The sequence below is a fragment of the Enoplosus armatus genome, chromosome 9, assembly GCF_043641665.1.
Source record: "Enoplosus armatus isolate fEnoArm2 chromosome 9, fEnoArm2.hap1, whole genome shotgun sequence".
Classification (NCBI taxonomy): Eukaryota; Metazoa; Chordata; class Actinopteri; order Centrarchiformes; family Enoplosidae; genus Enoplosus; species Enoplosus armatus.
In genome coordinates this window covers 6,689,116-6,703,788 of record NC_092188.1, presented here as the reverse complement: position 1 = coordinate 6,703,788, position 14,673 = coordinate 6,689,116, and the positions used below count along the sequence as shown (strand labels likewise).

The 14,673-nt window shown below is 40.1% G+C and overlaps 1 protein-coding gene across 1 annotated transcript in view; it reads right to left on the bottom strand.

Annotated features, from left to right (window-relative positions):
* The window catches only part of LOC139289890 (mannosyl-oligosaccharide 1,2-alpha-mannosidase IA), a 178,958-nt gene that overhangs the window by 49,880 nt on the left and 114,405 nt on the right, over positions 1-14,673 (bottom strand). Inside the window, exon 4 of the mRNA XM_070911550.1 lies at positions 10,847-10,927. Coding sequence (XP_070767651.1) covers positions 10,847-10,927 — 81 coding nt within the window. The remainder of the gene's footprint in view (positions 1-10,846; positions 10,928-14,673) is intronic.

Below are 14,673 nucleotides of genomic sequence, written 5' to 3'. Positions count from 1 at the left end.
CAGCCACTGCTCACACACAGGCAGCAGAACACACGTGTGCTCAGGTGTGAGTTCAGGCTCATTTACACTTACTCCGGTGCTAAAGCTATTGTGATGCCAGAATTACAGTACGAACTACCAGGCTTTGTGTAAATGGATTCCAGTATTCATTTTGCAAAGCAGAAAATTCCTTAATTAGCGAACACTTGCAGAAGGGAAGCCTAATGATATTAAAAGAAACGTGGGTAAATATAACATGAGCGGGAGTTAAAAGGAAATCCCTGTTCCTGCTCGTTCATAAAGCCTGTGCGGTGCTGAGACGCATCCAAAATTGAGATACGTAAAAGAAAATGGTAATACTCTAATCAGATTATGACACTATAATTAATCAACACATAATACACAGCTAGAGCATACATCATATACATACATCTTATAGCAAACAGCTCTGAACCAAGATGAAAAGAGTGTATAGTACAGTCATGTTAGCAGCTTTATGAGGCTGTGCTTTGAGCTAAATGCTAATGTCAGTATGCTAACATGCCCACAATAACAATGCTAATATGTTGATGATTAGCAGGTATATTGTTTTCCGCGTTCAACATTTAGCGTGTTAGCATGCTAACAATAGCTAATTAGCATTAAACACAAAGTTTTTAAATATTTCACAGGAAATCACAGGAAGCACTACTCTTCCTCTAAATAATCTCCATACAGACACACTCACGCATTATCTACACAATATATTACCTCTATCTACAATTTCCCCCACCTGCACCGGCTATCCATATATCTCCCACTTCAACCAGACTTCACATTCCCATTTTTTTTTTTGCCTCTCAGCACGGCTTATGTAAGAGGCAGCCAGTGTGATGGGGGATGGGGTGTCAGAAAAGGCACTATACCCTTCAACTGGCAGGAGAGTATATCCCTGTCTCTCCCTAAAGGACGGCTGAAAAGCGATCCTCTCTTTGCACAGTCTGATGAATATCAGCACCCGCTGAACCACTGAGGCTCAGATTTATTCAATTGGCTCCCCGTATGCAGTAACTGACTGTACTGTGAAAAAAACATCACCTGGCATAAATTTATCTCCACTACAACCTAACCCTTTCCACTGGGACACACGGCCACAGCAGGGAGGATGATATCATTTCTCTGTTGCTGGCTGCTGCAGTGGGTGAGACGAGTGGCAGTGGACAGAAAGGGCCGTCATTGGCTGCTTAAGCTCAAACACAGGGAAAGTTAATCTCGATCAGACTTGTGCAGCCTGATTTCTGGGACACAGATTCAGAAAAAGAAAATACTATTATGATGATTTTTTTATAGAAAAAGTCCATGAGATACCAGCATGTCAGAACTGAAACACTATTGAGAATAATGTGAGAAAGCAAACAATGCAAGCTACAAATCTGCAAGGAAGAACAAGCAAAAATCCTAAAATACAGTTTCACCAAGCTGATAAAAACAGATGTAATAGCACCCAGGTGCTTCTGCAAAGAATTTACTCAGATCACATTATGTTTGTGAATCAGTGGCACACATTATAAAGCACACAGCCACTGCTGCGTGGTGCAGGTGCATATGGCCTGGCAGCTGACATTTGAGTAATATTGTGGCCAGGGGCGGATGGTGCAACTGCGGCACAGTTGGAAATTAGGTCAAATTATGAGGCAACATCACCAGAAGGTGTGGCAGGGCCTGGCATCACGACATGACGAAGCAAAATACCAGTTTTCTGTTCCTTTAAAAACAGAGTGCTTTGTGTCGCAGCACCCTCATGCAGAATCCCCATTGAGTACCATACATTAAATTAGCTTAAAGGAGATGTCTGATGTTGTTCTGGTACAAAGTGAAATGTTTAATGTAAGAAACAATCAGAAATGTGAAGCAAAGACAACCAAGCACAGGGTCAGTTGGCTACAGGACATCTTTGTTCTTTGTGTAAATCATGTGCATACTGACTGTTTGCTGACAGTTGCTCACTCTAATTCGCAACATGTGCATGTAATGAGGAAGTCAAATTGGCCAACATATCCTCAACAGTTTGTGAGCTCCCGACATGAGCTGCTCGTTGTTTAATCTTTGAAAATTGCATAGTACATGAATGTGCCGTGGCAGGTGGGCACAGATCCTAGTAATCCTCGACATCAAAACAGCCTCTCTGTGACACTCCTCCTCCCACTTGGGTGTGCCCAACAGAAATGGAACATCACTGGTACACAAGCACCCCCAGGCACTACAATGAAATTGCAGCTCCGAGGGTTGAATATTTATTTGAAATTTCAATAAGTCAGTTTCATAAAAATATAGTCAATTTTGAATTCAGCTGCATCAATGCCAGGGGAGGTGGACATTTCCCTGGCGGCGCAGCATAAATCAGAGACGCAGAGAGAAAAAGAGAGAAAAATGGACGTGCAGGCACACGTACAGAGGAAGATCAGTTTCATATTCTTCCTGCGTATCAGGTTGTGATTGAGTCTTAAGACATACTGGTCGACATTAGCTGCGTTATGAATATCAATTTGCTCTGTATGATCTTCTTAAGCAGGCCAGTAAAGGTCAAACCGTTCATTCCAAGAACAAACTTTGATCCTCCGTTAGTGCACGCAGCAAACACTGCAAACTAACAGGACTCCGTTGGCACTTAATGATGTGACTCAATGATCAGAAAGAAAAACATCCAAATAAAGAAACTTTCATCTCTGAGAGGAATTTACTGCATTTTTCTCTGATATGTGTGATATTTATATTGTCTGTGTTTGAGTGCTCTCCTGTGTTGTGACCCAAAATAAAACCATATTTGGAGACAGAAGTGGGTCACCCAAATTAGAAGGAAAACAACATGGACTGGTGCAAACACTAAACCCATCACCCACCACGCTCCCTCACAAAGATGCATTTAAAAATATGATGCCACTGGGTTTCAAAAAGAAACCTACAGGCCATTAACAAAAATGAAAGTTTATGAACTTTAGTAGAGGAAAAACACAAACAAACCTGGAATGTCACAGTACTTTAGTGTTCAGCTGCAGTGCTCAACAGGTGGATTGAAGACCACCAACCGGTTATTATCGGCATGAATGTGATTGACCCAGAATAGAAATAAGCAGGTAACAAGATAAGGAAAGTGTTTATCACCTCCCAAGGAGAACCACAGCAGCATTTCAATTCTCAGAAATCATATGCCTTGATATGAGTAGTCTAGCAGAAAGTGTATTTTTAGAATGAGTGCTTTGACCTTTATTTGTTGGCTTGGCAGGATTTCACAGAGTAAAATGAGGTACATAATGTGGCTGCTACCAATGATTGTTATGATGACTCCTAATCCTTACCTGCCTACAGAAGGAAAATAAACCTCTCTCTCTCTCTCTCTCTCTCTCTTTCCACAGTATCTCTCTCTCTTTCTAGCTCCTTTCTGTCTTTTCCTCTCCTCTCCCTCTCCTTCATGCTAATACTATCATTTTTTCCCCCCCCTGCCTCCCTCTCTGGCTTTGCATTTTTCTTTCTTCTCCTTACTTTGTCTTGCTTGCTTTCCCTCTCCGCTTATTTGCCTCTCTGCCTCTCTTCTCCTGACTCTCCTCCCCATCTGTCTGTCTTTCTTCTTCTCTGCCTCTGTGCATCTTTCATGGGCAGAAATAGTCCGTCACACATGGGAGAGAGCCAATTACATGGGGAGTCTAGGGGCCCTTCCCCAGAAAAATTTGAGTTTATAAAAACATATTCCTCCAATTCCACTTGCCATAGCCACGTTGTTCTTTTGACCACAAAGATGTAAATTAGAAAATTAACAATTTCCCTAGGTCAGATAACAATCTAAACACAATGCATACATATTACTAATATGTTTCTTCTAGAAGTTTACATGTTTAGAGTCTATATTGTCATTTCCTGAGTTATTCTGTTTTAGGCTGTTTGCTTTAACAGCTTAATGAAGGTTGTTTATGTACAATATAACTGTAAATAACATCACTTTTGCTACATATTCTGTAAACCTCTTCAGTTGGAGTCAGTCTCAAGCTGTTTCTATGTATAAACAAAACACGAACGTGTACACCCACCTGTCTGTTATATTCGGCGGGGACTGACAGCTGTCTATCATCACCTGCTGCAGGATCCTACTCCTCTAAACAACAGGAGAACTGCGGTTGAAAACTCCAGGAGATGTAGAGAAAAATATATTTTAAATTGTATGTGGCAGCTGGATTGTCACTGGACAAACAACCAGCAGTCAGGACCTGCAAACTCTGCCACTATAAAAAGACCAATCACTAACTTTTGCTATAAATCCAGGGTTGTTTTCCAGTATTTTCAGCCTTACCTTCCTCTCTTATTAAATGGACTGCATTTATTCTTCCAAACTGCTTTACAGTTTTCCTCTCATTCACAAACACAATCACACACCAATGGCAGTGAGCTACCATGAAAGGCACGGGCCTAACTACTGGGAGTAATTTGAGGTTCAGAGTCTAGCACAAAGACACTTTGACATGTGGACACAAAGATCTAACCACTGATCCTGCAATTAAGTGACGTCACACTATACCTGCTGCTATTATTACTCAAGTTGATGGCTAAATAAACTACTGCCTTGCTACATGCTGGTAGATGTCATGTTTGTACTATCCTGTAAGGTCAACAGAAAACTGGAGTGTGTGCGAGAAAGAGCAGATTGGATTGGGGAGGTGGTGCAGCTAGTGCAGGCAGACCAGCATGTAAATGTGCAGTCCCATTGTCCAAATACAGTTGCAAAGTTTTCAACAGCGCAATAATATTGTGCAAATACAAAAACATCACATCAAAGTTGCCTTCATGTAAAAGAACTTGTTGATTAAGTTTGTCTGATTTCCATTCAGATATTCTTAAAAGTTGTGATTCTCATGGCACTGTTTGTCAAGAGATCAGTTAACCGTCTCTGAAAGTGCAATGTTGAACACAAACATGAAAACTGGGGAAATTATTCATATTAAACATTGCCAACGATGGTTGAAAGGCCAAGTAATGAAACATGATAATTTGGGGTAAACAGAGAGGCAGCAAGAGGCCCTGACTCCAAATATCCAACGACGGCATCTTTAAAGCTACGCTGTACAAATACAAAGCTGGCTGGCTAAAGGATTTCTCTGCAGCTAATACTGCAGTCAGGAGGATTCCCCTCTTTTAGGAGGACAACGAAGCCAAGCTGTTAAGAGCAGCCAGCTGAATTTATCACTGTTAATCTTTAGACTTTTGGCTCGTCTTTAACCAGAACAAAAAGTCTCTATGAACACATTTATTACTGAGCAGTAATTATGTGAAAAGAAAAGGTTTCTCTCTGCAGTGCATTTATTGACAAAATTAAATCAATTAACCTTTTAATGGGTCTCATTTTTGTGGTTTTTACAGTTTAAATAAAATTGAAATCTAATGTAAAATACTGTTTTATTAGAAATAGTTGTATATGTTTTTTTTATCTGTCCAACATTCCTAAACAATTTGTGTCTGTACTATAAAAACGTGAACTTCTGTATCTCCAATGGTACCTTCTAAAAATGTAGCCGTGGATTGTCACACTAATTATATTGTATGAGTAATAGCACAGTATTAAAGAGGATAAATTAGTTTGTCCTCCTTCTAGGAATAGTACTTACGGCATCTTCCTATTCTTTCTATCTTTGATACTCTCTCTCTAACTCTGTCTCTAGTCCTCCCACCTCTCCCCTCCACTCCTTCTGCCTCCCTATATCACCTTCTCACGCACTCTCACATTTGCAGATCGGCATATGAACACACATGTCCCTTCCTCACCTCTCCTGATCCCCTCCTCTCCCTCTCTTCATCTCCTCTTTCACTCTTGCTGATGAGCATATGAACACTCGTCTTTCTTTTCCTCTGCCGGCTGCTGCCTCCCTCTCTCCCCACTGCTTCAGCTCAGCCTACGGGCAATTTTCACACAAGGCTGATTGAATTCATCCCCCCCCACCCCCCACCCCACACACACACCCTTTTCCCCTTCACTGTTCTCTGGTCTTGCTAAGGGAAGGGGATGAGACAACAAGGTCTCACCACCACACACATTTATATGCATATAAATGAACACTGACAGATGAAACACACTCTACGCACACAAAGGGCTGCACGTAGGTATGCAGTGAAGAAACTGAGGTCGAGCTGACATACAAACATGCATGTTCTTATAAGGAGGTGAAGAAAGGGGCTCATAGAATATGCACAAGCACCTGAAACATGCACATGTATGTATGAGCACACAAACTGATTCAAATTATGAATATATTAAGTATATGGAGGTGAGGAGATGTTTGAGGAAAAATGCATACTATTTAATATTGTATTCTGTTATTAGTCAGTCAACATAAAATGATTTGTTACACAAGCTAAAGAGCTTGCTAACTGTCAGTTAGCACTGGAGAGCAATTGTGACTGACTGCAGCTACAAATCTGCAGCTACAGTAGTGATAAAATTAGCACAGTAACAGGAAATTGGTTTCACCAGAGTATAGACGAACTGTTGAATTTGTTACAGTGTCCCTGATGCCAGGAGGAAACAAAACTGCCACCAGTGAAAGAACAACAGTAAGTTCCCATAGGAAGTACAACACAGTAATAAATCTGGTAAACATTCACATAGTCTACAAGAGTGACAGTAAAAAGAGTAGAATATATGACCACTAGCCCAACTACAATTTAACTGTTATAATGTATAATAATATATGTTTAATAATAATGTGTAATGCATAGCCTTAATAAAAAAGAGTACCTATAAATTCTGCACCAACACGGGAATAGATAAAATATATTATCAAAATATTTGCTTGTGTCACTGATCTGACAAAATGGTGGATGTAACAATGTTAGTTAAGGTGCTTTTCAGCCGGCGAGCAGCCACCATCGTGGACATGCAAACTATTTGCGAGTTTATCAACTTAGTGCCGCAGCTCACCGTGTGACCTTGGCAACCACAGAAACAATACAGGAGATAATTTTTACTGTATCTGATTTCCTTGAGCTACACACCTCATCACCAGACAGACAGATCAATGCAGAGAAACGGTATTGGAGCAACTTCAGCCTCAATGTTTGAATGTCCAGGTTGGGACAATAAACAACGTTAACAAAACGTCTATATTAATTTTATTATATTGCTGTCTATTTCCTCTGTTTTAAGCTACAATCCACTCTCTTTAGCTGCATGAGGAGATGGTAGTTGGTGGATAGAAGCAGCCTGTGGTGTAGAGGCCTTTCAACTGGAACTGCCAATGATCATTCCTACCAGCAACTGGCACCAACTGCTGGTGGCAGAATGGTCACATTGGGGTCTGGGATTATTACTTTGATTAGCATTTGTTTCCTATTTTCGGACATTTTATAAACAAACCGTTTAAACAATTTATCAAAAAATAATCAACAGAGAAATCGGTAATGCAGCCCTAAGGTATAGACAAATAGCCATACAGGTAGGCCCATCACAGAAGGACACGCACATCTAACATCTGCAGTACTGTAATTGCCACGTCTGTGTGCAGCCATTTGGCCTGGCCAGGAGTGTGCGGCGGTGAATGATGAAAGAGCGGCAAAACGAGCAGGGACGGCAGCGCCCAGACCCGTTTGAACAAGACGTTTAACCTGGGGACTGTTTCCATAAAGACTAACCATGATCCTTCTGGAGCCCCAAGAAAACACACATATAAACAGTACACACACACACACACACACACAGTCAAAACAACAGGAGGTTATTAATGGTCAGGTGCTGCTCCTGTTCCGCTTCAAGCACTTTACCAGCAAACTGCATCCCACAAGGAGCCATAATCATCACCCGCTCCCCAGCAATCATTTACAGCGGCACCAGCTGCCCAATGTCCTCTGGTCAAACTGGATCTACAATATCGTAATAGTCTCCCACACTGTATCTCAGGTGATTTAAGTCTCTGCCGCAGCGACAGACCTTCAATCTGTTGGTTTTATCATTCGGATGGAACAGCAGACTCTGAGGAAAAATCCCTAATGGAAGAATTGAGGGGGGGGGTTATAAATCTCGCTCTGAGCCATGTGATGGATAACTCTGCCGGGGTAAAGGGTATTGATACGTCCGTCAGGAAACTTACATGGTGTGCTCCATCTCATAAGAAAGATTGTGTACTGTAAACGGTAAGAAAGTCCAAACCAAAGGAAAGAATGTGGGGAAAGGACTGAACATAACTTGGTGAGCAAAAGTGATGAATGGAAACACTGATCACAAAGACAATAAACGCATTCAGTGTGGTGGGAGGAAGAAAAAAAAAAAAACTTGTGTTCTTCTCTGTGTATTTTAGCTTTTCCCCAATAAAAAGTGAAAGTAGCAACCACGCAACAATCCCTGTAATATTACAATACAAAAAAACCTCTGTTTAATCTTCTTTCTACCCGTTACTCACTATTTATGACATAAAAAGTTCAGATGCAATGACAACTAACAATGTTCATGATCAGTTATTTCTTCATGAGCTCTTTGTGAACATCAAAGAAGATAAATATACACTGAAGGCTACAAAGACCTTAATGAGTTATTGTCAGACCCTGTTCATGATGATGCAGGACGACAGTCACAGAATGAGTTCCCTGTCAGTTCTTATGACTTTCCTCCTCTTGGTTTGTTTGCAATAAGTCAGTACGAACACAATCCAGGCTAGAACTAAAAGGCAAGGATGTATTATTTCTTCCCTTCATCTGGAACAAATGAACCAAACTACAGGTGTGAAAGCACACTAAAAGATGTAAAGGTGTTAAAAAGGTAGCTGCTGTATCGTCTCTCTTTCTTTTTACAGGTTTTTCTTCACCCTGACTAGTTGGCACTTATGTCCTTGTGTGGCACGTCAAGATAATAGCAAACTTTCTTTGCACACTCGCACACACACACTGCTATTAGAAAATGTCATTATTGATGCCATATATAGAAATTTCCATGGACCAGTGAATAAAATAGAAGAACATTTTCTGCATGGCATTAATGGCACGCAAATGTGGAATAATGGATTCAACAATATATTCTGGTCCAGCTGCTCATATTTCACTCATACAGCAGTGGTGGGCAATTTTATGCTCCCCCCTCGACTCGCTCGGCCTGCAAATCAATGTCCATTAAACCGACTTGAGTGTTCATATGTCACTGGATCCTCTCTCCATTAATGCCGCTTCTGCACAGATTTTAGCCTCCTCTTCAGAGTGCTCTTCCAAACAGTACAACTGCAGTGTATGGTGAGTGTATACGCTCCAGGAGGCTGCTACAGGCAGACGCTCATTACGGTGACTCGCTGACCTCCAGTGACTTCACAATGCACCGATAATGAACCGGACCATTTGTGCTGTGTGGTTGTCACGGGCAATTTTTAAACCTTTATTTATCCAGCCAAGGTTTACAGAGCACTCATACTTCTTTTCTGGCAAGGCCATGTTTCACACTCATAAAGTTTCACAGCTTCACACCTGGTCGCTGTCCATCGCGACCACAGGCCTTTACACTGAGCAGTTTCACTGGAGCGACTGCGGCTTCTTCAAGGACAGAGCCGTGGCAGTTCTCCAAGCAGACAAAAGCAACTCTCATTCAAACTCTCAACTCTTTGCCACTTAAATTTAACCAAATGACCTTCCAGTTCTGAGCTTTCTTCCCCTGCCTGTGAGTACTGTCAATTTAGTACTATAATACTGCAACCATAATGCAATGAGAGCAGTATACTTAAAGCTCATTTATTTCAGTATTTTTAGTTTTTTGTTTTGAATTTTCTTAAAGAAATCTTTTAACTTTTATGATATGGAGCAAACATATGCAATACGGCTGAAAATGTATAAAGAAATGAAGATGCCATACATTTTCTAATTATTTACACTTCTTCTCCCTCCTACCTTTTAGCTACATATAGATTTGCAAAGTGAGAGGAGCTGCTGGTTCCAGAAGTGTTTTTCCCAATTCTGTATACCTATTTCAAATTTTGTCTTTGAACAATATCCTAAATGTTATTTAAGATAGAAACACAGGACTCTCCCGGATAACTTAACTTCCCCAGAGGTTTATGTTATGAGAAACAGTTTGAATTATTTTGTCTTCATTTCTGAGGTCATTTTGGCGTCGGCGGACAGCTCAAAATACTGCAATACCAATGAGCCATGGCCGAATGGGAGCATTCAACACACTTTGTTGTTGCAGTTGGGAACAAATCGCAGCTAAAATAAAACCAGAATCAAAAAGGTGATTTAAGCAGCAGACTGTATTCTCCGTCTTCTCAACAGTGTAATCTTTGCATTTAGCAGAGCATGTAACAGAATTTATCTCAGCATGGTTGTTTTTCTTATTTTACATATTATATATGTTTTGCTATGTATATGGCTGGACAAATGAAGGGAGCTACAAACTGTTGAAATGTGAAATTCTATTGAAACTGTACAGCATTATATAAGATGCTGAAATCAAAATAAATATATTATATACTCAGCAACTAGGTTGTCAAAACAGGGTCTCGTTTACTGTGAACTGCAGTGAACACAACAACTTCTGGATTCAATGAAACAAATATACAATATCAAAGGTTATTTTCCAGTGAAAAAATAAGTCCAAAACAATGAGCCTTATGTATACTGAACAAGCAAGCAATGTTGTTTTGGTTGGAAAACCTGCAATGTGAAATGTGGGCACTATGATGACACAATACCACACACACACACACACACACACACACACACACACACACACACACACACACACACACTGACATACACAAATGCAGTCACGCTCAGAGGCAGCCTGTTCATCATTCAAACTGCAGGGCTGGTTGGCGATAAAGGAAGCAGCAGATCTCACTAGAGTAGAGGGATAACAGACATCTATTAATCTTACCTCCTCTCCTGTCAGGTAGTACGCCGACAGCAACCCGCCAACGTAACGGATGTTCACCTCAAAGAGCGATGCCTCACCGTTCTGTTGAACCAAGAGAGAAAGATCAAATTGTCAAATGTCACATTCAGCCAAGGTCTCAGTTAGCGGTAAAGCAGCACAGCTGTGTTTATGGAATATAATAACACATTGTAGTCTTCATAAACATTCGTTATTACTTAGGTTGGGTTTTTTTTGTGTAAATGTATTTAATAACTGGGATACCTGGTAGATTAGTGACCCTTTGAGCATAATACAGCCCAGATGTGTAGATTAATACTGTATTTCACATCAGACGCTGTGATTTGAATGTTTGTTTTAAAGATGTTATGAATGTAACAGGTGACGTAACATTGCCTGACATTGGCTTCTTGTTAGCTGTTTTCTGTTGGGGAGAATACTGTTCCCTAACTTATCAGCGCAACTGATCTGATCTGTATTTGTTCACTCAGTCGACACAGAAGTTGTGTTTTTGGTGTCTGATGGCAGTTAGTTTCAAGTTGTATGAAAATTGATAAAAGTAACATGTTTATGCTGAACGGCTTTTTTGGTCATACAGAAAATAATTCTGTTGATGGTAGACCACAGAGAAGAAATCTGGTGCACAAACAGTTCTCAGATGTACAGGTGGAGAAACTGTAAGCATCAATCTTTCCGACTAATTTCTACAAGAACCAGAGTTGTGAATTGTTAAATTACACCTGTGATTACACCTGTGGAGAGAACGAAAAAAAAAAAAAAAAAAAAAGTAATGCCTTTGCATGGTGTTGTTCTGATTAAAGGAAGTGTTATATTTCAGTCAGTGGATTTGCACAAGGCTCAATAGCTACTCTGGAAAAGTTTGGAACAGGTTACTAACCTAAGTCATACCTACAAAGGTGCTGATTCGAAACGGGCCACTCAAAGAACAAGACCAGAGTTGTTTCTTTTGACAAAATGTGTGATGTGGGTGGTGACTCAGAGGTGTGTGACCAGGCAATAGTGGCTGTGAACAGCTGACCGTTTTTCCGGACTTATGGTCATCTTGTCTGAATTCAGCAACGATGGAGCCAATCCTGCCACAACTGATACTTCTGATTGGTCTTAATCACATCACATAATGACGGCTTTTGCACTACTACGACATTAATGGAGGTATGTGGACATGAATGAAGGTCTATGACAGGAATTAGCTTGATCAGGCTTTAGTTACACAGACAATACTCGTCAGTAGGATAGATTTCTTTGTTGGTGGGACTTGTTGGCAATAATACAAATATAGAATATCACCTTAAAACAACCTAAATCAGACAACTATGTAGCCTTTTAGTTCACAGCACAGTATGTAGGCATTATTTACATAGATTTCTGCAATGAATCCCCATGACAACAGCTGATGTGGCTGCTAGGAGATGATATGACAGAACTACAAACCCTCTGCTGATTGACTGATTGATTAACCTTATTATCCCTCATAAGTAAATTATAGTGGATTCATACGTCTGTGACAGTATAATACAAGAACGATGACAAACCAATAAAAAGTAGTGCAAGTTCAGCATTAATTGTCAACATCAAAGCATCAATATCAATGTATCACCATCGTCACTGCCAGATCACCACCCCAAAATGCAGTATAGTTCAGAGGGAGCACCAGAAATATACATCCTTATAATCAAAGAAAGTCCTCACTCTTAATTGCTCTCATTTTACACTTTTCTTTGGTTTTATTTAAAATGAATGTATTAGCTGACTGTTATTTTGATTCAAATTCAGTGATGGACACCCTAGCCACTGTAGGAATAAGACTGATGGAGGCAGGCTCCCATGATGTTCCCCTTCCCCTCTTTGTAATGGAGATTCCCTCTCCAGAGAAATCAACAACTACAGCCAGGTCAGTCTCAAAAATTCTGGCCATGTAATAATGTTTCCCAGCGTTTTGTTTCCTCTTTTGTCTCCTACAACTGAAGGGCAATATTGATCAGTGAAGACTCAAGTTGAATTTTATTCAAACTCCGTTGCTGTATGTTTTTGTGCTTTTGTACTGTTTGGTACAAAAGAGTACAGGTAATTTCAACCCACCCTCAATGATTTTTATCCAGCCTCTATTTGTTCACGGTTGTCGAAATTGTGGAAACATTTTGTGGAAAAGCAGCATCTCAATAGTATATAATGACTTCTGAAAATAAACAAAATAACTACGAGGGTTTACCATTTAACAATTCCCTCTTTCAACTGTATGGTTTTATATAATTGCAGAGCAGGCTTTTTCAATAGAAATGGTCTCATCTTTTTTGGGGATACAAATAAAGTCTGAGGCAAAAAACAAGGCCAAGATAACTGCATTTACTGAGCCCTTCACTTACCTCAAACATAAAAATAGCTTTTTGAAATTTTGCCGAAATATCTAATATTTTAGGCTGAATGAAACCTTATGATGAGAGGAATAAGTTGCTATTTCTGTTTGCCAACATTAAATGTATTTGGTTTACTTCTTCTCTAAATGAAATACGCATGTGTCTCAATAAGGCACCATAATTATTGCCTCTTACGCTAGCTGAAGGTTGAAGCAGACTGGTACTCAATGACTTGGAGACCCATTGAGAAGGAAATTGCTATCTCAAGTGTGGATGATAAGGAAACTGTAATTGGGTGCCAGAGAGGGCAATTAGATCCACTCTGACGAATAGCACAGAGATGGGGAGTCACTGGCATCTGTTCAGTGGTAGAATTTATCTCCACATATATCTTCTCTTTAACACATTTATATACTTTTTGTAGTATTATACTTAACATAAATCAATACTTGGCATCAATAATCATCAAATGTGTTTGTCTTTTAATGTACATATTCGATGCTGTCAGCAAATTATTACTACAAAGATTTCTCCACATTTCAACAACTTGGCAGCAAGCAAATTTTGACAAATTGTGTTCTTTAAAGGAATTTAAAGGAAACTCATTTTTTGTTTGGATTAAACCAACAAGATAAAACGTGTTAATTAGTGAGCTTTAGAGGTGCTGGCAGGTGGAATGTGTTACCTTGGACAGAGCCAGGCTAGCTGTTTCCCCCTGTTTCCAGTCTTTATGCTAAGCTAAGGAGCTGCTGGCTTCAGCTTCATATTTACTCTACAGACGTGAAAGTGGCATCAATCTTCTTTTGCAACACTTGGCAAGAAAGCGAATAGGCACATTTCCCAAAATGAACTAACTAAACAAACTTTTCCTTCAACATGCATTGTTCTTGTCATCTCCTATGTAACTGTATAAATCAGGTAATAACGGCAGGGATGTTGTACAACCAAGGTGCTGGCTTCATCCCCGAAGTCAGCACACTAGTGACATTTCTTGAGACAAAGCACCGATGCCTCTGGCAGGGCGGCCGAGCCGAGCTGTCTTGCCAATCCTGAAATGAGTGGCCCATTCAGTAATGGCACTACGATGATAGTGATTAGGAATGGGGTGTCTATTTATCACCAGTGATAGTGACACTCAGCAAGATAGGCAGGAGGTTCAGTGAGGGAGGACAAGTAATGTTGACAAAGGTTTTGATAATCAGACTTTCAGTTCTCAATACAGGCCCAATAATTCACTCGGTTTGTATAAAACTTACATTCATAACACCGCGCTGTTTAAAGATCCAACAAACAGCACTTAGATATACAGTAAAACAAGCCTACAGGCATAATTTCTATTAAAAAAGGTTTTGTTGATTTTTGTACTTGAATCTGATGCATTTTTCAGGAACTACTAACACATTGTATCAGTGCAAATGGGGCAACCTTTCTGATTTGCATCTCCATTAAATCAAC